The following is a 26119-nucleotide window of genomic DNA, read 5'->3' on the forward strand; positions in this document are numbered from 1 at the left end:
ATTGTAATCAACTAAATGCATTTTATTAAAATTTACTTTAATTTAAAAAAATCATACATTTTAATTATTATACTATTAGTAAGAATTAAATGTAACTGTAGGAGTTTTTGAATGTATAAAAGAAAAAAAAAATAGGAACAATAACAAAGAAGCAACAGTTTGTCTATAATTTATTTTTTAAATGGCATTTAAATATTAATTAAGTCCATTATCTGTCATGATAATTTTCTTTCTTTAAGACTAAATTCCTATTCATAATAAATGGGCGTAACATATATTCAAATGATTCGTTTATGTGAGGGTATTGATTTGTAAATTAATTAAATGCATTTTACATTTTAAATTCACAAAATTAACCATTATAATTGATTAGAATAATAAGGATTCATTTTGATAAAATAATAAAATATACAATAATTTCATTTTTGCTTTATTATCTAATAAAATTAATTTTATTTTTTTCTTTATTTTCCAAAAAAAATTAAGTAAATTTTTTAAAAATAATCCCTTAAAAATATTTAAGTTAACAGAGTACAAAATAATACTATTAGTAATTTTATTCAATATTTTAATTATAAAACTAAATATTTAAAAAAATGTATAAAATTAATGAATTTAAAAAATTACTTTTAATGTCTAAAAATTGTTAAAATTTAAGTTCAATATTTTAAAAAATATATAAATTATTTACAAATTTAATTTTTCTAATAAATTTTTACCTTTTTTTTTTTAGTAATTTTGTTTCTTTAACATTGATTAAAACTTTATAAAATAAATTTCTTTTTATATTTAATTATTAATATTAACACTTACAAACTTCACATGTTTTTCAATATTTACTTATTTATTAATATACTATATAATTTATTAAATCATGTGCAAAAATAATATAAATATAATTTAAATTTTTTAAGAATTATTTTAAAAAAATTAGTAATAAATATTTATATATTAGTTACAATATAATTGCAAGTAAGTGTTACTAATTATTGGTTAAATAATTGTATAAATTAAATAACAATTGATAAAATAGTGTTATTATTTTTTAAAATGTAATAAAAATCACAAAAAAATTGAACCCAAATATTCCTGTTTTACACATGTATACTTCATAAATCTATGAATTCATACGTATTTTTATGGCAATTTTTACATACAATCTATGAATTTATACATATTTATGCATAAACGGCAAAAATAATTGCAATGTAAAACACAATAAAAGTTGCAAAGAAAATCGAATCCGGATCCTCCTGTTTTACATATACGTGTATACCGTACAGTTTATGAATTTATAATTATCTTAATTCTAAATTATCCTATTTAATCATAATTTGTTAATTTTGGACACGTGTATGCAATATATACTTTAGATTCTACAATTAAACAAAATTTGAATAATTCAAGATGTAAATAAAAAAAAAAAACTTTATCTCGTTAAAAAATAATGGAATGATAGTCGACAAGAAAGTTTGGCATTTTAATCATATTATTTCTTTCAAAAATTATTAAAATATCTCATCTCTTATACGTTATTGCAAATAAATAAATTCTTGAATTTTTTTGAAGTAATTTCGCTACAAATTTTATTAAATTCAAATAACTTCTGTTCTTACACATTAACGAAACTATATACTTATACAGTAAAACTCCGATTTAACAATCTCCTGTCAAGGTTTCCCGTATTTAGTGCTTTCTAGTCATATTTATTTTTTTCGGTAATTACTTGTTGTGTCATTAGTTGCTTATCTTAAAACTTATCTAAGCATTTTCTGCATTTAAATTAAAAAAAATAATAATAATAATAAAACGCTAAAGTTCCTACAGAAAAATTTAACTCCTAGCTATAAACAATAAAATACTATGTTATGTAATCAATAAAAAAAACAGCATTCGAGTTAACTTGGGTGGTATTTTTAGCTTTCTCTTAAAAAATACACTTAATTTAAAATCAATTTTGCAATTCCTCAAGAAATTATTAATAAATATTTCTGATAAACGTTTATCTGAATGAAATCACTACAATATTTTCATATTCTATTTATATTAACCAATTAATAAGTGACATATTCGATAAACAAGCTGCAGAGAACATCTGTATACGTCATAAACTGTATATATTATGATAATGTGAGAAATGAAAGACGTTGCAGAAGAAACAATGCAACCTAATGAAGCGGTCATATCGAAGCCAATAATGGTCTATTATATCAGATTATTTAGTAGATGCCATGTCATTCGTAATTACCATCACATGCCGGGATCAATTGCCACATGACAGGATGATTGCATCAATACGCATCTTCCGGATGGTGAAAGCCATTTTTTCTTTGAAAATGCATGTCATTTGTTGGTTATAACAGAACTTCCGACAAGGAAATTATCAATAAAAAAAACCCTTCTTCAAATTTGGGAAATTTAATATTAATTTTCATTTTTATATATTGGTAATATTAATTAATAGTAAGAAATAAAAGACATCCAAATTGGTGTAAACTGATATTTAAGGAGTTGGTTCTGGCTGATTTATATGATCCGAATCTTTGAAAAGTATTAAATGAAGTGAGAATATTTTAAAGGAATGTTAGAATATGTTTCATAATTCTAAAAATAGGATATGGTTCGAATCAGTTTAGTTGGTCTGAACCATCTATAAACCCGTCACTAAGTAGCTACAGTACAATCCACTTAGTGTTTTCAAAAATATGTTAGAATATGTTTCATTTCCAGAAAAAGGAGTGAGTACGGACTCGCCAAAGTTGGTCTGACCCAATTCCTTTTGGAAACATGATTAAATGATTTAATAAAACACTTTTTAAAACTGAACTCTTCGCACTTTGAATGTTATTTATCAACAAATTATGAATTCACTGCGTGTTTGTAGTAACTATAATGCTTCTCAAAGAATAAAAGCTTAACTTGTTAAAATTTTAAATAATAAAATTTTCATGATTATTCTACAAGAAAATTATAACTTAAATTATTTTTTCAGAGAAATAATTTCGTAATTTATGTTAATTTTGTTTCCATTCTAAGAACAGTTCAATTATTTGAATGACTCGATAATTACAGTTCCATCAGCAATAACATATTTTTTTACAATTATTCTTGCTGAAGTAAGACTTTTCATCGAGAGTAATGGATATTTAGGAAATATTAATGAGAGATTTTATACATTCTTTTTATTTTTAAAGTAAATGATGTGTTGTTTTCTAGAGATCGAAACAGGAATCAAGATGTAAACTCTTATTACCTTCCATTGCAAATCCCTCGAAGCTACGAATGTTAAAAGTATTGTTTTTTTAAATAATGAACTTTAAAATCAATTTATGGATTTGAAAAAACGTAAATTTATTAATGTATCTATAAATATATACATATTTTATATAATACAATAGCAAATATTGATTTAAAAATAAAGGTATGCTGTTGGGCGAGTTATAAAAAATTGCTTTTTTTAAGAAAAAATTTCATACCTTAGCATTAATGAATAGAATCACGAAACTTTCTCCTACTAAACTACCAAGAAACGACTGCTTGGGGGCAAAAATTGAACTGAAAGCTGCTCGTCATTGAAGTACTCTCGAGGCTCCCACTGTTGTGAAGGCAGAAAACGATAAGATCTTAGACCAAACCCTTGAAAGGACAAAGAAAACTTCAAAGGAAAGGTCGAGAGTTAAACTGTTGTCGATAGCTATTTGACCATCATTGATTGTGCTATCCATTGTTAAGTAAGTGTTGACGCATAATTAAACCCACTTCCATCGATGCCGATAGACTATAAAGTATAACTCGTTCGAAAGTATAAAATACTATTAAAAATATATACGTAAATGAAAAATGAATGTATAGTGTGCGAGTGTACGTATATAATTATATTATGCAAAACAGAAAAACCGTTATTGTAAATGTCCTATTTTTAGATATTTAATGTAAGGAAACGTCGTATGTAGTGGCTTTCCACTTAAATGAACTAAAAATATTTTGGTAGCACACTCGATTAAATGAGATATCTGTGTGTAAATTCATGAATGAAATAATGATTTTAGATAGCAATTTCACAATAGGCAAGTCGATACGTTAAGTATTAAATGTGACCATTTAGTGAAAAGTATGTGACTTAACGTTGAAGAAAAATAACAAAAATGTAAAAAAAGAATCACTTTTTTCTGAAATGTTTCTTCTTTTTATAAAATGCCAGGAAGGCATTTAATAAAATTTTACATATGATTAACGAGATGGAAGCGAGCAAGATATCCAAAAACGTTGTAATAAAAGATATGATTTTATTATTTTGTTGATAAAAATTTCCATTAACATCGTCAAAAAGTTCGGTCGATACAACAAGTTAATCTAACATTTATTTTTAAATGGAAGAATATAAATATATAACATCTAAAGGGATTTATTTCTCATATTTTTATAGTCATCAGTGCACGCGAAGTACTACAAGTAACAGTATCACTTAATATATTTCAGAATGTTCCGTTTCGAATGCGGTCATTCACATTTGTATGGTATGCAAAACACTTAATAATTGATTAGTAATGTGTTTGATAATGAAAAAAACACAAAAAGTATCAGCGAAGTGACTTTTTGTAGATGTAAAAAGTGATAGAATGTGCAATACTGTATTAATGATTAATGACTTTTCTTGTTTGCATTCACGCTTTCTAACACTAATTTAATGGTTTTTATAGTGATAAATTTGTTTTTTATACTTAAAATTTAAAAAAATATTTTCGAAGATACTTGTGAATATGAAAGCATATATTATATATATGCAGGATAATCCAAAAGTTAGTTAACTACGTTTTGATTCGTGTGTTCAACGTATACATATTAATATGAAAATATATTAAGCGTATGTATATGTTTAAATATATTTTATAATTTATTTTAAAATATTTACAATAATAACACGACATCCTATTCCAATAAACGTTTGCATACTTTAAACTTAATTCAATATCCGTTAACTAATTAACCGAATTCATACTGATTGTTAAATAAATTTTATACTTAAAATACATATAAAATTTTTTTTCTAAAAATATATTTCACCTACGAATAATATTTCAAAAAAAAAAAATTGAAATATCAGTCGAAAGATAACCACGTATAAAAAAAATGATATTTGAGAGGAAAAAAAACAAGTTTTATCGGTTGTTTTTCTTCTAAAGAGTCGTGAATGTAATAATTTAAGATATCAAACTGAGTATAGAACTCAAGATAATTATACTGTGCCAATTTATTTATAAACAGCCCACAATTCGGTTAACCGTTTTCTGCGTGTTTCAGGCACACGTGAATATAAAATTTTACACGTATAGAGAGAGGGTGGCCCAAATGTCGGTTAACTGTATAAAGTAAACTCAGCTTAGATCAAGGCGTTCCTTTATAAAACTGGTGAAACATTCCTAGTATTTGAATAATACAGCAATTTAGTGCTTATAATGGTTATCTGACTTATTGGGCAACGCTGTAGATACATTATACGTATATCTTTAACGATATAATAACCTACATTTACTTTACCTATTAAATTCATAACTTATATCGAAATTTAACTTTACAGAAATGATATAATTCGTTAAACAGAATTCAATTTAGAAGTCACTAGAGGATCTACAATATCACAATAACAATCTCCTCGGACACTCAACCGCTGAATTTGCATAATTGCCACCACAATTCTCTTAACTAAAGGTACACCATTATTAAAATAATAACTCGCACCTGTTATAAAATGACACTTTAAATTCGTATCCAGAAAAAAAATTAATAATAATAATGATAATAAATAAGTCGCAAGTAATATCATAAAAGATTATACACAAGCATACGTAATTTGGAATAAAACTAAATAATAGGATTAACAAGAAAAGAAATACTGTAAGTTATCTGTTTAAAAAAAATTAAGTATATTTAAAGCTGCTCATTATTATTTTATTATTATTTAATTATGTTTAATAAGAATTAAATTACAAGAAAGATTTTGAATAAGGAACTGAATGGTTTATATTTACATACAAACGACTTAAATTCAACCTTTTCTAATTAAATAGGCGTTTGCTAAAGGAGATTAAATGTAAATTTGCTAATAAACTTCAAAAATCAATTATTTTTTAGGGAATTTAAAAATATCTAAAAAAGAAAATCAAACGGGAAAACAAAAGTTTACTTTCTGTTTATCGATTCGAAAATGTCTTCATTAATTAATCAATTTTCTTAAAAGGAATAAATAGATTAATTCGAACACTTCGTCGAAGTTTAGTTAAGTTTTATAGAAAAAATTAAGTTTATTTTTCTATCAAAACTTTTTTGATTCGTAGAAAATAAAAAGAAAATAATCATCTCTTTAATCCGAAACGTTCTTTCTAAATCTGTACATCAGATGAAAGAGTCATTGGTGGCACATCTGTTCCATTGGTGCAAACAACTATTACCACAGAACTTTTCTCATCAACAGCACAGCGTGAATGTTAACAAATAATCGTGTGAAACGAGTACTAAAAATAATTATAATTAACGAAATCATTTTCTACACAAGCTTAGAATTTTTAACAATAAATCAAAATTGTTTAATTCCCCCCTTAAAATCGTTAATTTTCTCAAAAATTAATTACCGACGACGAAACCAAAGTGTTATTTTTTTTTTTTTGTAAGTCTATCACATCCACTCGGGTGTTTACACGTTAAGGTCAGTTGACACAACCTCCTCTATTTTCTTAGAGTATATACTTTGCTAGAGTTAAAAATATATACAGGGAGGGTACTATACTTTAAGAAGAAAACTCTGACTTTAAATAACCATGACGTTAAGTTTATTTTCAAGTAGATATTTTCAGTATATTACTGCAGCTACTACTTTAATATCATCTACTACATCTAAGAAATTAATGAGAATAAAAATGTTTTCTAATGAGAAATGCAACATCATCTACTGTAGATAAAGACCTAAATACAATCGAGTTAAAACTTTATCAGCAAGTAGTACAGCATTTAAGTACAAATTAATGATTAAAGTTTTACAAGGAAAAGAAGAACATGGTGGGAAAAAAAGTTACTGCAAGATTAACACCATTACAATCAGCAACAATTATCATTCTAGCCAAGAAAATCGAGTTAAAAAAAGAAAAACAGTATGTCTAGATGCTAAGTACAATAATGATAGTGAAAAGCAGAGCATAAGTCATATAGATGACTCAGGTGTTATATAAATATATTTGGCAAACTACCAAACAACTGTTTATGTTAAGTATGACGTCAAAGACGGAACGATTTTCCTATATTTAATATATTCCGTACGTACGAAGTCGAATCGAATGATATCGAGGAGCAGAAACACATATTGATCTTAAATTTTACAATATAACAATGTAGGTGAATAGAGAAGTAAATGTTTTCTGGAATTAGTGCACGTAGCTATGTATATAAATATAAAATTTAAATGATTTTTTTAATTTTACGTGTGTAATAATGTAGATAAATAATAATGTAGGCTTAAATGATTTGGTGGGGATTTTATGCGTACAATTATGTAGACAGACGGAGGTATATTAGTGACGTTTTCGAATGTTGTGCGCATAACAATAGAGATAAGTAGGAATATTAATGACTTTATTTTTTAATTTTATGCGTATAACAATACAGATAGACAGGAATGTTAATATATTTTTTTGAATTTTATGCATTTAACAACGCAGACGGGTGCTTTTTTAAAGGTTAAAAATATAACAACGTACTGTACATGAATAGAAAAAAAGGAGGAAGTTTTTTGAAATTTCCAAGCATTTAATAGTGTATGTGGATAAGAATATGAATGTGTTTCTTTTAAATTTACAAATATAATAATACAGACGGGCAGGAAAGGAGTCCTTTTTTTGAATTTTACAATACAGAAAGGCAGGAAGAAGCTATTTTTGACATAAATAAGTAGGAAAAATCATTTTATTCGTATTTTAGAATATAGATAGATAGAAAGACGCGCTTTTTTTAATTTCAGAATAGAAACAGATAGGAAAAAGGCTGTATTTTAAAAAAAGATGGGAAAAATTTACACACCAAAAGAAAAAATAAATAAATAAATAAAAGTGGCATTTTCCGTTCACATTATCAACGCACTTAAGCTCGAGTAAGTACCATCCTGTAGTCTAATTTAGTACACAATTAGATCTTTCTCGCTCATTTACTTAATAAGAAATCGATAGAGATGCGTGCTAAATTGAATTCCCTGACTACTCCATCACTTAGTTTCCTATATCCTACGAAGAAAGCAAAAAAAAGAAAGAGGAAAGCAAAGGCATGTTTACGCATAATTTTAGCAACAGTTTCGAGATTTTCTCAAAAACAGGTGGAGTCTTGATAAACGTTGACCTAATTCCTTCAGATTTTCCGGAGTTCGATATGTCCTATTGGATGTCAAGGTCATCTACAATATAACTGATCGATATTCGCTCCAATATTGTTTAAAATAAACTTTTCTCCTCGAAGAATTTCATCGTTCTTCGGTAAACTTTTTTGAATTTTTAAATTTAAATAACGTCAGAATCACGCAACGAATCGAATCGTAAATCGCGAAACACGCGCGCGATTAACCAATAGCGTAATGAGTATCAAACGAAACAGAATTTAAAAGAGGAGGGGAAAGGAAAAGGACGGAATAGACGAAAAACCGGAAAATACAAAACAAATTAGATTTAAATTTAAATTTAATTTTATTAATTTAATTAATGTTTGTTTAATATTAAACGAAATAAAAATAGAAATAATTGAGGAAATTGTTAAAGAAAGACGAACTTTAGAAAATTTTCGACAGCCGACAAAACAACTCGTTTGCGACATCGTTACCTACACTGCAGTTGTTGCCATGGCGACAACAATCGGCCAATCAGAAAACCTATGAGAATTCGTAATATCTGCGCAAACTCATTATAAAGAAAAGTGTAAGAGGAGCGAAGGATGTATCGCCGGATTGAAGAGATTTGTCACTCTCCACCACTGGATAAAATTGAAACAAATGATCGCAATACATCAAATTTTTATATTTAAAAAAACAAATAATTAAATTTTAAAAAATTATAAGTTCTAAAAACATTCTCCAACTTACAGAATTTAAAAACGGAGAAGGAAAGAGCTAAACTCCAACAACTAATCTTAATTAAATAAGTAAAATTTCTCGATTTAAGCAATTAATTAACAAGTATTTTAATTATCTTAAAGAGTTTTAAATCATTGAATTAATGCAATTTACAATTTAAAACTGTTATTTTTGGATTCATTAACAAAACTCTGAATTTACGTTTCTTCGGCCGAAGCGTATCAAATTTTTCTCTCCTCCTCCCCGCGCGTTATACGCGGTAAATGACACAAAATTCATTTTAAATAATAAAATATTTTGTAAATAATTTTAATTAATTGACAAATTAACTGTTTAATTAGTTAAGACAATTAACAGCTAATTTCTTGGATATAATTGTTAGAATATCTAACGAATTGTTTAGTTCGTTGTATTCAGTGAATAGTTTATTCGCTANATAATAATAATAATAAAACGCTAAAGTTCCTACAGAAAAATTTAACTCCTAGCTATAAACAATAAAATACTATGTTATGTAATCAATAAAAAAAACAGCATTCGAGTTAACTTGGGTGGTATTTTTAGCTTTCTCTTAAAAAATACACTTAATTTAAAATCAATTTTGCAATTCCTCAAGAAATTATTAATAAATATTTCTGATAAACGTTTATCTGAATGAAATCACTACAATATTTTCATATTCTATTTATATTAACCAATTAATAAGTGACATATTCGATAAACAAGCTGCAGAGAACATCTGTATACGTCATAAACTGTATATATTATGATAATGTGAGAAATGAAAGACGTTGCAGAAGAAACAATGCAACCTAATGAAGCGGTCATATCGAAGCCAATAATGGTCTATTATATCAGATTATTTAGTAGATGCCATGTCATTCGTAATTACCATCACATGCCGGGATCAATTGCCACATGACAGGATGATTGCATCAATACGCATCTTCCGGATGGTGAAAGCCATTTTTTCTTTGAAAATGCATGTCATTTGTTGGTTATAACAGAACTTCCGACAAGGAAATTATCAATAAAAAAAAACCCTTCTTCAAATTTGGGAAATTTAATATTAATTTTCATTTTTATATATTGGTAATATTAATTAATAGTAAGAAATAAAAGACATCCAAATTGGTGTAAACTGATATTTAAGGAGTTGGTTCTGGCTGATTTATATGATCCGAATCTTTGAAAAGTATTAAATGAAGTGAGAATATTTTAAAGGAATGTTAGAATATGTTTCATAATTCTAAAAATAGGATATGGTTCGAATCAGTTTAGTTGGTCTGAACCATCTATAAACCCGTCACTAAGTAGCTACAGTACAATCCACTTAGTGTTTTCAAAAATATGTTAGAATATGTTTCATTTCCAGAAAAAGGAGTGAGTACGGACTCGCCAAAGTTGGTCTGACCCAATTCCTTTTGGAAACATGATTAAATGATTTAATAAAACACTTTTTAAAACTGAACTCTTCGCACTTTGAATGTTATTTATCAACAAATTATGAATTCACTGCGTGTTTGTAGTAACTATAATGCTTCTCAAAGAATAAAAGCTTAACTTGTTAAAATTTTAAATAATAAAATTTTAGTTATAGAGTACACGCAACATCAACACGTGTATATAAATAGAAATTTTATTCTAAAAATTAAAAAATAAAAGAACGATATTATACATTGGAGTAAAATTAAAGCGAAATTAAGAAAATAAATAAAGACTTAGTAATAAGTTTGAAAATTTTTAAATATTTATAATTTAAGTTTTAAAATAACAAAATAAATACGAAGAATTCTGTTAAAATATTGAAGGTTAATCGAACATTTATATTTAGTTTTTGGAAATTATGTTTATATTTAGATAACGAATTCCCGTTCAATTTATTATTGTGATAGAATAGAAAATTAAGACTAAAATACTGTTGCATTTTGAATTTATACTTTTATTTCGGCCTTTGTAATTTATTTCGTGAAAAAAATTTAAAAAAAAAACAATAATTTATTATCTTTATGCAAATCCATTCAACTGAAACTATCGCCGTAGGAAATGAGCATCGGGAACCCCCTTTGCGCTTATTATTCCCTACACTTTCTTCAAAAATATTACCGGTTTTTATATTTAAAATAATCAAGCGTACAAGTTAAAGAAGGGGAAGACATTTCTAATGGTTCAAAAAATGCGGGGGTGTGCGGGAGGTTCGTGATGAATCGCCTCAACCCACGACTATTAAGCGGTCGTGTCTCTAACGATACACTTTTATTACATCAAAAGAAAAAGGAAATAAAAAAAACTTTGAATAAACATAAAATTCCGTAAATATTTCACCAAATAAAAATTTGTTTTGGCTTATTTTAGAATAAAAATTTCCATAAAACTACTTGGCTTTAATGGTTCAGGGAATGAAACATTCCCTTAATCATAAGTTTTTGAAAAATGTAATAAAATAGGACAAGTTAGTGGTGTATATTAAAATACTGATGGTTATTAATAAATATCGCACCATAAATGTAAGTTAGTGACCTACTCCACATCTCAAACTTGGCACATTTCCATAAAATGCTTTCAATGTCAAATAGGATAACGCAATAGTCCATTTATTTTATTATTTTTTAAAACTAAATTTAATACTTTAATTACAGTTATAAAGTAATAAAACTTTTATAATAAACATCCATTACTATTTTATTAAAGTATTACTTAAAATTATCCTTTTTTCAGCATTAGTCCATTACTTTTTTTAGAAAAAGCCTCTCTGTAGAATAGCCATATTCAACAATAACAGCCTCCTCTTAATAATAGTACAGACCTTTGTTGAGGATCAATTCAGTAACGGATATGACATCACTTTGAATAGAATTTTTTAAAAAAAAATAGCTTTAAATATTAAACAATTTATATGAGACTTAATAGTATCATAAGTAGAATACATAAAATATATTTTAAACTATGAACTAATATTAAATTATGAAGACAAGTAAATGTGGGTTAAACAAGAAATACTGGATGAACTGCCTCATGTTTAAAATTATAATTAAATCAAGCTTTCGTGAGCTTTAGATCGTGATTAAGTTTATATTTTATTCTACAGAATTTATTAACTAAAAAAAAAAGGTAAAAAAAAATCAATATTGGCCATTCAACATGTAACTATAGAATGAAATATATCGATTAAAATGGATATAAGTTCTCACGATCCAGTATAAGTTAATATATATGTAATCAAACACTGAAGCAACAGATGTTCCAGTTAAAAATATTAATAAAAACTATAACTTTTAAGTTTATTTAGCAATATAAAACTGAACTAAATTGCTAAAAATGAATGTCTTAATATAAAATATTTCTCAAGCTTGTACTAAAGCCAAGTCTCTATCTATGATCTATGTAAATGATAGCTAGTATGATAAAATTTTAAAATATTTTAAAATTAGTTATAAATAAAAAGAAAATATTTTTTACAAGAAAAAATATAGGTTATTTTAGAATCTAAAATATAATATTTTTAAGTTTGTTTTATTTATCAACTATTGCAGCCTACTAGACAATATTTGATAAACAAAAAAGGAGAATATTTGACAATAAGAAAGAGAATGAAATTATTCTTAATTTATATTGTTTTAGGAGGGTGCTGTCATAGTGATCTTTTGTCTACAGACAGTACCATAAAATGTAGAATAAATAAATAAATACATTTTGTATTCTTATCTTACAACAAGAGAATTGAAGTAAAATATTAATATATTTATTTTCATACAAAGTTTTTTAAACTGATAACATTCTCCCAGTATTAGCATTGTAGCTCTTTATTATCATCTACATAATCTTTTTTTTTTATTTTCTTGATTATTCTGATTTTTTTATCATCATCTATATATTCTATTTGATGTAAAAATGTATAATAGCCTATTTATTCCAGTATTTGGTTGGTAATTCCATCCATTTCGTTATCATCTTCGCATTAACTTTTAAGTTGATTATTCATTTTTAATTAATTATCTTAATTATTCTATGTAATACGCTTCTTTTCACTACAGTACACTTCATCATTTATATATTCTATTTTTCGATTGATCATTCTATTCCACTTCTTTATCATCATCTATACATTCTATCCACTTTTTTATCATCTCTTACACATACTCCTTTCTAGTTTGTTATTTCATTACACTTCGTTATTACAATTTCAAAATTCTACATCTTTTTTCAGTTTTATAACCACAAAAATATATAATATTCTCGCTTATTTTAATAGAATTTATTATACTACAAGACGAAATTCATATACATTCTGAATAATATTCGCATAAGCAGATAGATATATCTACTATGTAAATACTCATTTCCTTAGGTATAGAAAGAGCGTTTGATGTCTACTGAGAATTCCTTTCCTCTCTGTTGACATTTTCGCCTACCAAATAGTGAATTGAAGAGCAAAAATTTTCAGATATGGCTTAAATACGCATGCGTCTCGAGACCACTATAACAATGAAGAGTATTCCCTTAGTGAATTGCTTCTATCACTATTTTATTCATAAGAAAAACCGAAGCTTGAAACAGTGTTTGTTTTTCGTTAGTTTCGTGTTACGAGATGAAATAAAAAATAAAAAAATAAAAAAAAGAGTGGTTCTGACAGTGTAAACAGCTCGCAAAATTCCTTTAGAAGTTAGTATGACGTGTTTGTTTTTCCACATTTATTTTTAAAGTAGCATTTGATGTTCGATGAAATATTCCAAGTCTTCTTATACATTTTTTTCTCCTTTTTTTCTTAATTATTTTTTTGACACAAAGTATCAAAGCTGTTTTACTCAATTCGAGAATTTCTCATTTTATATAAGACATTTTTTAGTTATTTTTCTACTTCCGCGTATTTTAAATATCACTCTTCAATTTTGTGGTTGCATTTCTTTTTTTTTTTTGCAAATTCTTTCAGTAATTAAATGTTTATAAAATACTGTACGTACGGAAATTTTATTTTTTTTAATATTAAAATTTTTGAGAAATTTATTAAAATAAGAAAGAAAAAAATTAAAAAACTGAAAAGTAAATTAGGCGTGTGAATAGAAAAGCCACAACGCGCATTAAGCTATTTAAAATATTAGAAAATTTATAAAAAATAAACTTCATTTTTTCAGTTTTTAATATAAAAATCTTTAATTATCTTCAATTTTTTAATTGAAAATCGTTTGTAATTTCAATTTTACTTTAAATTGAAAAAGAAAAAAAATTAAATTGAACAGAGACCATTATTATTCTTCTTCACATAAAAATCGAGATGGGTTAGACTAATTTTGCAAATTGTTAAAAGCATTAAGAATTAAATAATGAAGCCTCTAGTCAAACAGATTCTTCTTTTATCAAACTGTAAAAAATCATAATACTTCGTATTGATATTCAATAAATTTCTATTCTTTCTCCTTTTCCATTTCAATATCTTTATCTTCTTCTTCTTCACCTGAGGAACGAATTCTGGATTTTTGCCAGACACTTCAACCTTTCAAACGACTATATTTTGAGTTCATTTCTATAAGAAATAACGCCTACTATGAAAAATAGAAATGTAACTGACCTCTGTATCATAATATCATCATTTTTTATGAGAAAATATGAATAACTCATGAATAATAAAAAATATAATGGAACGGGACAGTCTTTTGCACGACTGTTTTAATTTTTAATTAGGTTATTACCAACGGGGCTACTAAAAAATTAGTTTTAATAATGTATTCTATTTCATTATCTTTGAGCTTCTTACAAGTTAATTATTAATAAATATACTTTATTAATTTCTTATTCTTCGAATTTGTATGCCTGTATAAGTCTATGTGATTTGTTTAAAAACATAATTTCTTAAAGAGAATTAAATGATTATTTATTGATAGCTATTTATAATCCTTCAATTTTCTATAATCTAAAAATCCTACTTTTTATTTTTATTTTTTACACTGNTTATTTTATTTTTTTTTTTTTTGTAAGTCTATCACATCCACTCGGGTGTTTACACGTTAAGGTCAGTTGACACAACCTCCTCTATTTTCTTAGAGTATATACTTTGCTAGAGTTAAAAATATATACAGGGAGGGTACTATACTTTAAGAAGAAAACTCTGACTTTAAATAACCATGACGTTAAGTTTATTTTCAAGTAGATATTTTCAGTATATTACTGCAGCTACTACTTTAATATCATCTACTACATCTAAGAAATTAATGAGAATAAAAATGTTTTCTAATGAGAAATGCAACATCATCTACTGTAGATAAAGACCTAAATACAATCGAGTTAAAACTTTATCAGCAAGTAGTACAGCATTTAAGTACAAATTAATGATTAAAGTTTTACAAGGAAAAGAAGAACATGGTGGGAAAAAAAGTTACTGCAAGATTAACACCATTACAATCAGCAACAATTATCATTCTAGCCAAGAAAATCGAGTTAAAAAAAGAAAAACAGTATGTCTAGATGCTAAGTACAATAATGATAGTGAAAAGCAGAGCATAAGTCATATAGATGACTCAGGTGTTATATAAATATATTTGGCAAACTACCAAACAACTGTTTATGTTAAGTATGACGTCAAAGACGGAACGATTTTCCTATATTTAATATATTCCGTACGTACGAAGTCGAATCGAATGATATCGAGGAGCAGAAACACATATTGATCTTAAATTTTACAATATAACAATGTAGGTGAATAGAGAAGTAAATGTTTTCTGGAATTAGTGCACGTAGCTATGTATATAAATATAAAATTTAAATGATTTTTTTAATTTTACGTGTGTAATAATGTAGATAAATAATAATGTAGGCTTAAATGATTTGGTGGGGATTTTATGCGTACAATTATGTAGACAGACGGAGGTATATTAGTGACGTTTTCGAATGTTGTGCGCATAACAATAGAGATAAGTAGGAATATTAATGACTTTATTTTTTAATTTTATGCGTATAACAATACAGATAGACAGGAATGTTAATATATTTTTTTGAATTTTATGCATTTAACAACGCAGACGGGTGCTTTTTTAAAGGTTAAAAATATAACAACGTACTGTACATGAATAGAAAAAAAGGAGGAAGTTTTTTGAAATTTCCAAGCATTTAATAGTGTATGTGGATAAGAATATGAATGTGTTTCTTTTAAATTTACAAATATAATAATACAGACGGGCAGGAAAGGAGTCCTTTTTTTGAATTTTACAATACAGAAAGGCAGGAAGAAGCTATTTTTGACATAAATAAGTAGGAAAAATCATTTTATTCGTATTTTAGAATATAGATAGATAGAAAGACGCGCTTTTTTTAATTTCAGAATAGAAACAGATAGGAAAAAGGCTGTATTTTAAAAAAAGATGGGAAAAATTTACACACCAAAAGAAAAAATAAATAAATAAATAAAAGTGGCATTTTCCGTTCACATTATCAACGCACTTAAGCTCGAGTAAGTACCATCCTGTAGTCTAATTTAGTACACAATTAGATCTTTCTCGCTCATTTACTTAATAAGAAATCGATAGACGATGCGTGCTAAATTGAATTCCCTGACTACTCCATCACTTAGTTTCCTATATCCTACGAAGAAAGCAAAAAAAAGAAAGAGGAAAGCAAAGGCATGTTTACGCATAATTTTAGCAACAGTTTCGAGATTTTCTCAAAAACAGGTGGAGTCTTGATAAACGTTGACCTAATTCCTTCAGATTTTCCGGAGTTCGATATGTCCTATTGGATGTCAAGGTCATCTACAATATAACTGATCGATATTCGCTCCAATATTGTTTAAAATAAACTTTTCTCCTCGAAGAATTTCATCGTTCTTCGGTAAACTTTTTTGAATTTTTAAATTTAAATAACGTCAGAATCACGCAACGAATCGAATCGTAAATCGCGAAACACGCGCGCGATTAACCAATAGCGTAATGAGTATCAAACGAAACAGAATTTAAAAGAGGAGGGGAAAGGAAAAGGACGGAATAGACGAAAAACCGGAAAATACAAAACAAATTAGATTTAAATTTAAATTTAATTTTATTAATTTAATTAATGTTTGTTTAATATTAAACGAAATAAAAATAGAAATAATTGAGGAAATTGTTAAAGAAAGACGAACTTTAGAAAATTTTCGACAGCCGACAAAACAACTCGTTTGCGACATCGTTACCTACACTGCAGTTGTTGCCATGGCGACAACAATCGGCCAATCAGAAAACCTATGAGAATTCGTAATATCTGCGCAAACTCATTATAAAGAAAAGTGTAAGAGGAGCGAAGGATGTATCGCCGGATTGAAGAGATTTGTCACTCTCCACCACTGGATAAAATTGAAACAAATGATCGCAATACATCAAATTTTTATATTTAAAAAAACAAATAATTAAATTTTAAAAAATTATAAGTTCTAAAAACATTCTCCAACTTACAGAATTTAAAAACGGAGAAGGAAAGAGCTAAACTCCAACAACTAATCTTAATTAAATAAGTAAAATTTCTCGATTTAAGCAATTAATTAACAAGTATTTTAATTATCTTAAAGAGTTTTAAATCATTGAATTAATGCAATTTACAATTTAAAACTGTTATTTTTGGATTCATTAACAAAACTCTGAATTTACGTTTCTTCGGCCGAAGCGTATCAAATTTTTCTCTCCTCCTCCCCGCGCGTTATACGCGGTAAATGACACAAAATTCATTTTAAATAATAAAATATTTTGTAAATAATTTTAATTAATTGACAAATTAACTGTTTAATTAGTTAAGACAATTAACAGCTAATTTCTTGGATATAATTGTTAGAATATCTAACGAATTGTTTAGTTCGTTGTATTCAGTGAATAGTTTATTCGCTAGTAAAATAGAATATCCAGCTTTATATAAAATATTGAAAGCATAGTTTATTCGTTAAACTATTCAATGAATAATCTATCAGAAAAAAAAGTATATATAACTGGCAATTTTATCCATTAGAATACTTAATTATTTAGAATAATAGAGTTAGTTTACTTGTATAATTAAATGTTAAGTATAACGAAAGGGTAATGTATACGTTACATAAAATAGAATAACGAACGGATCGTCTATTCGTTATTGAAATAATTATAATATCTAACGGATGTATTATTCACTAGATAAAAAGAGTTACAAATATTCTTATCCTCTATATCAATTGTTTTTACAAGGATTCTTAACATTGCACTCGATGCAGTTTGTATCGAAGCTTAGGATAAAGATATGAATCTATATGAATCATAAGAAAAACATTTTTGTTTGTCGGACGTCTGAACAGACTGACGTACTTCTTTTTCTCATCTTCTAAACAAAAATTTATCACAGATATCGATTACTTCATCTGTTTTTTGCAACTTTTTCTCCCTATATACAAACTTAATACTTTATTCTAAAATCAATTTTGCGTGTCTCGTATATGTAGGTATGTATATATAAAGTGTACATTCGCTAATTACCTTCAACAATAATTAGCAATTTTTAAAACTATTAAAATTTGCAAATTTCTCTACTAGATTTTCATGTTTGCATGTATCGATATTGCCTGTACGCTACAAAGTACAGAATCAATTCATTATAACCATCAAATAATTTATTATTTTAAAAATTTATTTACGTAATTGACCGAATGCTTTCATTATTTAAATATTCACTAATATCGACTACATCGTTTTAAAATATTCTTTCTTTCTTTCTTTTTCTCGTAATTATTCAATCATGATGACTTGTAAATAGTATTTTTCTATACTTCTCTTACACTTTCTATTGTTATAGACTCGTTAAAATGACCTTCAGACGTCACTTTATAAGGAATTATTAGTAAATTTTTCTATACAAAACTGAAACAAATTGAATTTTCTTCTATTAATTTTGCTTATTTTGGTCCTAAAATGGTGCCTTATATCTATATCAAGACTATTATATAATTAAAAATGCCTATGTTAGGAGGCATAAAAGTTTCGCTATATAGGCTAGAATAAACGTAGATCGGGAAGTAGGCTATAAAGGCTTTCTGTATGGAAATCGGCATTTATATAAGCATTTTTGCATATAGCATATTATGTGATAGGTAATAAAAAGGAGCATATAACTAATATGCAAAAATGCTTATATCGGGGTCTTCATCAAGATGTATTATTAAAACTGCCCATGTTAGAGATAAGCAATCAAGATTAGTTATATAGGAATATATGATCAGAGGATATATAATTAAGACTTGTTACACACGCAAAAATACCTATATCAGAGGATAGATAATTAAAGCGTATAACACGGGCAAAAATATCTATTATCGGGAGGAATGTAATCAAACCTTTCGAGTTGTCACTCGACTTAAAGTCGCTTCTTTTTATCTATATAAACGTGTGCCAAATTATACGTTACTCATACAGAAACAATTCAGTCGAGTATAGAAAGACGACGAAAACAACAGAAAAAAATAAAAAATGAGCAACAAACATCTAACACATGCAAACGGTCAATGAACTTCAACTTACCTGATTCCATAAAAAATTTGGAAATTCTCTAGCAAATATCGCAGCCACAGCGGTGTGTATAATCGGTAGTATTATGCCCATGATAACAGTTATACCTCGAGGGACGGGCAACATACAATAACTTAGAAACAAGACAAAGACGATCTCCCAAACTCCATCCGAAGCACTGTGCGATCCCGACCAAATTCTGGCGCTCCAGGAACCACCTAATCCAACATCGACGGGCAGAACAAAGCAACAAAAGGTCATAAAAAAGATTAAGATGACGTAGCATAATATTAGTAAGTGATGGTCTCGTATGTAACGCGTGTGACTGAAACATGCCAATGCTAACAAAGCAACACTCGATGTCATATAGTATAAGGTGGGAACCGTTGCAAAACCATCGTATATAGCATGCAAGACGGACAATGCAGCCGTTAACAATACAAATAATCCAAGTACACATATGATCGAGTACTGTTGAAGCCTGAAGATGTATCTATGAAACAGTGCTTCCAGTTCATCATTTTCGAAATTGAGTCGATTAAATAGCCGGCTGAATGCTACTTTACGGTGTGTGTTGATTGCCTTAACTGAATGGTCCATGGCTAACGTCGATGTCCTTTAAAACACTTTCACTGAAATTCCATCATTCTTAGTCTTCTTTCGCGAAAATCGTAAAGATATGCAGTTGCCATATTCGATTCAGTAACACCCACTTCCGTGCCGAAGGCTAAGTGTTCGCACTCTCAAACGTACAGAACTCGTACAGACGACTGCCGTGTACCGTGGGTGGAGCACACAACGCGACTGTTCACTCGGCGCTCCACCAGGCTTTGTTTGATACGGCTATACCGCTTCCTATCCACGACTCCTAGGAGACGAAATTGGAACTAAACGTCACTTTCTAAAAAAACACCTCCTATCAATTAAACAATGCACAAATGGTACGTTTTTACGAGCAGATTCAACAGATTTCCCTATGTAAATAAAACAGCAGTAAAGCCAAACAATAATAAACCATTATTTTCCATTGTCTGACGCGAAAAAATATCATTTTATTCCTGTTTTAAATTACTTTAAATCGGAAAGAAAATCTACACGTGTTTTTATAAGTACTGTACAATTTAATAAAAAAAAATAATAATTAATAAAGTAAGTTTATTAAAACTACTTAAATTAATAAAAAAAAACCCTGCTTATTTTATATCTATATATATAGGCCTATATAAATATACAACAAATAAAAATAGTATATATTTCACTGTTTAGTGATGCACATCGACCATGTTCGATGTCGAAAATAAATTCTCTCTCCATGTTTATTGCTTCTCGGGGATACTATTTTATATTCAGTATTGGGAGTGAGGAAATAAGAGTTTACTAAAGTTCTCTCTAGCATAGTTTAATGTCTTCGGCCCCCTTCCAATACTAGAAGCATGGAAATTGAAGAAAATGATAAATAAACATGCGCTCGGTTGTTGAATTTCCAGTCTAAAAAAATAGCAAATGGAAATTTTTTATATAAAAGAAATTTTAATAAAAATTACAAAAAAATCTAATTAATAAATAATAAAATTACAATAAAAAATTTATCAAACAATTTTTTATTTTTATTCATATAAATTTTAAATTTATTTTTAAAAAATGGAATAGAAAAATAAAAAAAATTGGCTATAAACGTTAATTAAGTTCAAATATAATTAATTTGAAAATATTTTAAATTTTCTAACATTTTTGCTTAAACGTAATTAATTTTATTTTCGTTTTTTTTAACAATTTGATTCTATTTTTCAGCTTTGATTAAAATTATTTAAGAATTTCGTGAATAAAAAAATATATTTTTTCGTCATAATTTAAACGAAGAATGTTAGAATAGGTTAATAAATAATTTTTTCATTCAAAAATTACTTATTAAAAGACAAAATTTCTATTTTTTTAAAAATAATTCTTTAATGTTTTTATTTAATATAGACATTTAATTATTAATTGGCATTTTAGATGTAAAACTTGTATATAAATTCTAGAAAAACTTTCTAAAATAATACATTTTTCTATATAAACTTATAGAAACTACCGATTTGATAGAGAAATTTTAAAAATTCATATATTAAAATGCGCAAGTACAGAATTAATATTTAAAAAATTATAAAAAACTTTCGCCAAACTATTTTATTGTTATTACATTTTAAATTTTATTTATTTTTATTAATTTTAATTAAATTTTTTAAACTATAGATTGATTTAGAAGCCATGTATATCAATTATTACACCAATTAGTAAATACAGTAGAAATAACAAATAATTTAATTTTATAAATATATATACATATATATATANATTACAAGCATTTAGCTTTCCGAAGTCTATGACAACAATTGTTTGGCATTGACGGCCGCGAATTTCGTGCCAATAAGCTGCCTCGACTTGTTCGATTATGTTATCAACTCAATTTCTTATTTATTTTCACATTTTCACTCGCAGTCCTTCTCTGTTTTTTTTTCCGTTATTTACACGTGTAGGTCATTTCGTATCCACATTTGATATCATCATTTATCACATACTTCCATGACACTCTTGTCTGTCCGCTACAACTGCCAAGAATTAACGCGATTGGCGAAGCGTAGTGACAGCGGGCCAATAGAGAGCATTAGCGGGCCAATAGAGAGCCTTGCTATAATGCGGTTTGCGCACCAATTTTCGTACGTGCGTTAATCAAGCCGAATAGTTTGGCCAAATATTCGGCTATTCGGCCACGATCCTGGCCGAATATTCGGCATTCGGCCTGAGGCCGAATATACTATTCGTTACAACACTAATAAATACAAATACATTCTTAAAAAATAAAACTAATCTAAGAAAGTTTCTGAGCGAAGTGAGAACATTGCTTTTAACAAATATGAAATTATAAAATTAATAATTAGGGAAATTCAGGTAATCTTTTCAATTATTATATTGAAATCATCGCGTGACAGATTTTATTTTTGTTTAAACTAAACAAAAAAAAAACTAAAAAGTAATTAAGAAAATCTCGTTATTGCGAATCTCGATATTATGAAAAGCCTTCTTTATGTAGACATTAATGTAACAAAACCTAACTATTATGAAAATCTAATTTAATACAAACCTCGTTTTAGTGAATCTCAATATTAAGAAAACCTCATTGTTATGAACCTCGCTATTATGAAAATTTATTATTTAAATGTTGCGAGAAACATCACTATTGCGAGAATATTAATACAGTACTGTATAGCGTTATTATATCGAACCTCGATATTACGAAAACTTCATTATTACGAATCTGACAGATATGAAAGCAGATATTTTAATAATTTCTTTTGGTATTAATAAATTCGTAATAAAGATGTTTTCGAAATAGCGAAGTGCGTAATATCGAGGTATATTTCGAAAAAGAGAAAGGGATTATTTGAATGCAGCATTTTCGGTTCTACAAAGAGCGTTTAATAGAAGATAATTTGGAAATTAAGTATTAGAGATTCTGAAAATTTCATTTTGTTGCAATCGCTCGATCACTTTAAACATTAACACACAAACTACCATTATGTAAAATAAAGCTCATTTTAATGCTAATAAATGGAAAAGTGTTGAACACCCCCCTCATCATTTACTACAAATCCAATTTAATATTCAAAGCCTCTGTTAATGTTTCCCTCTAAATCGTAAACCAAATTCCTCGTTATACAGATACGTTTAATTGTTATCTAGAAACGTTTTTTAGAGTATATTTTTAAAAAAAATCTAATAAAAATACATTGGATTTGGATGGGGACCGAACCCATGTCCTTCGATAACATAAATAAAATAAATTGTTAAAATTAAGTTAATTATAAAATTCGTAAAATGTCAACGTTTTCTTCCTTTTTCATTTATATAATGACATATATTTATATAAAATTTTGTGATTTAGAGAGTGATCCTCTCTGTATCGCCACCCATTAAATCATTTTTTTTTTTTTTAGTTTTTGAGAAACGATGAGGACCGACAATCGAACGGACAGATGAAATGAATAAAAACGTTTTCAATATTGGGATCGCTAAAGAATAAAATCGTATAAGAAAAATCCAAAAGAACTCACTCGAATAGATATTATATTATAATAAAATTTTAAAAAATTCATTTTTATCTAAAAAAGTATATAGGCCTATATAAATAAATTTAATACTTATAAACTTAATATATTATTAATAATATTAGCCACATTATTTCCTATACTTTTTAATAATTAAAATTATTTTTAATGGCATTTTAAAGTACTTTTAAAAACCCGTAAGTCTACATTAAATTTGTGTTAATTAATTAATATTGTTTAAATGATCAAAAAATTTAGGCTATATGAGGAATTATTTTTTGATATTCGCATCGAACCTTTTGGACAAATTATGAATGGATCAATTGTATTTTAAGAAAGAAAATTGTAGGTGAAGGTTGAAAATTGAAAAATGAAATTATGAAGAATAAAACTACAGTATAATGGATGAAATTGTAGAGGAAAAAACTGTAGGGGATGAGAATTATAGAGAAGAAAACTTCAGATAAAAACTATGAGGGATGACAACTATAAGGGATGAAAATTGTAAGGAATAAAACTATAAAGGATGAAAATTGTGAAAGGAAACTTTAGTGAATGAAAATTATCACGGATCCAAATTATCCTTGAAAGTTTCAAGGATAACTTGGAGAAAATGTTGAATAAATTTGTTTAAGTAAATTAAAATATTATTTGTGTACTTTTTAAAGTGCTAAATATAATACATCTTTAATTATAATTAAAGACATTAATTTCATTTTAGTAAATTTATTAATTATATAAGCTAAATAAATATAAATAATTATGTAAGAGTTATGAATTTTTGAAGAAATTCGCTTTATTGTTTGAAATTACAAAAGTATAATAAATATCGAATGAAAATAACATTCTCTTTTATATATTCTAAACTAGATATTTTATATCCAATAGATTTAAAAGCTTATCGAATGCATTTAAGATTTTTCAATATTGCTAAGTGGACAGAATATCTTTTTTTTTTTCTTTCTTTCTTTTTATCTTAGAATTTTCTAAAGACTAAATGGATTTGGTTGTTTGATAAAATAATTATTTTCAATGCTCTTTTATTAGTCGACGATTTTTCCATCTTTCAAAAGTGAAAATTCCTGTAAAATTTCCTTTTTATTGTAAAATTCAAATGACTTGGAGAAATGCCTTGATAGGAAATTGGAAACGTTCAAAAAATATTTGGAAATATTAGGAATGAAAGCTGTAAGTGATGAAAACGGTAATGGACGACTTGTATAAGGCATGGGAACTATAAGAATAAAAACTGTAAGAGAATAAAATTGTAAGAGATGAGAATTACAAGTGAAGAAACTTATAGTGGATGAAATTGTAAGGACTGAAAATTATATGAGGTGAGAACTATAAGGAATAAAAGCTGTAAGAGATGAAAACTGAACGAAATAAATGGTGTACGGAATGAAAATTAGGAATGAAAATTTGTAAGAAATTAAAACTAAGGACAATTGAGAAAAGAAATATTTACCAATTAATTGTTTTTTTTTTCTAAATTCTTATATATTTAGCTATAAAGANTTTACATTTAAAACTCAAGATTTGTAATATTTTTTAACAAATTAATATTATTTAATTGATTAAAAAAAGTGTTATTTAAATTTTAGAATTGATCAAACGAGATTCTTTAGCATAATCGATCGATAATCCACAAACTCTTTTTTTAAAATTAATATCAAATAATATCCCACTTTTCACCATTTATTCTCTGCTCTTTCTGCTCTGAGGGCATTAAGAAGGACTTATTCCCGTACCCATTATAAGCCTGGCCGAATCCACAATGAGAGCGGCTGACTTTTTTCTTATCTCTTTCCGCCCTGTGGGCATAAGAGGGCCTCTTTTAACAAGCCCATTATTGCTTCGGCCAGGCCCACAATGGAGCGGCCGGGTGGTGAGAGACGGGGGCATGACATATCCGGGACAAATCATCTCTGAAATTCCTGTTGAGTTGAGACCCGCATTCGATTCTGAATCCATCAGAGTGGTAGACTGGTTAATGGTAAAGGCCACGTCTTAACGCTCGTGGCACTTCACCATTAACTACACTCACTATAATATTGGATTCTAGCAATAGAGGTAAAACATTTTTTAAGGAAAATCATGTAAAAAAATGTTCAGATACATTAGAGGGAACGGTGGTAATATACAACCCTGTTGATAATGTGAAACCCCTCAGTATATTTGAAGAAGCAGTTGCATTCTAGTAGTAACAGCTATAGCTTGTTTCTGGATTAGTTCAAAATGTTAATTTTTGTGGAGACGAATGTGATTTTAAGTATCGTTTATTTATAGAAATGAAGTAAGAAAAGTAAAAATATCTTCTCTGCTGTTGCATCGATAGTTGCAAGATGTAAAGAGATTTTTATCATTTGTGTGTGTGTGTGTGTACAGCCTATATATATAATTTCAATTACATAATATCAAATAAAAGATACAAAATGGCGTTCTTT

The 26119-nt window shown here is 27.2% G+C and overlaps 1 protein-coding gene across 1 annotated transcript in view; it reads right to left on the minus strand.

Annotated features, from left to right (window-relative positions):
* LOC111626641 (Ca(2+)/calmodulin-responsive adenylate cyclase-like) overlaps window positions 1-20421 on the minus strand; it is a 31680-nt gene extending 11259 nt beyond the window's left edge. The window contains exon 1 of the mRNA XM_023370089.1: window positions 19600-20421. Within this exon, the coding sequence (XP_023225857.1) occupies window positions 19600-20187 (588 nt within the window). The 5' untranslated portion in view covers window positions 20188-20421. The remainder of the gene's footprint in view (window positions 1-19599) is intronic.
* Window positions 20422-26119: the final 5698 nt, after the last annotated feature.

Source organism: Centruroides sculpturatus, unplaced genomic scaffold, assembly GCF_000671375.1.
Source record: "Centruroides sculpturatus isolate CEXI.00-Female unplaced genomic scaffold, Cexi_2.0 scaffold399, whole genome shotgun sequence".
Lineage (NCBI taxonomy): Eukaryota > Metazoa > Arthropoda > Arachnida > Scorpiones > Buthidae > Centruroides > Centruroides sculpturatus.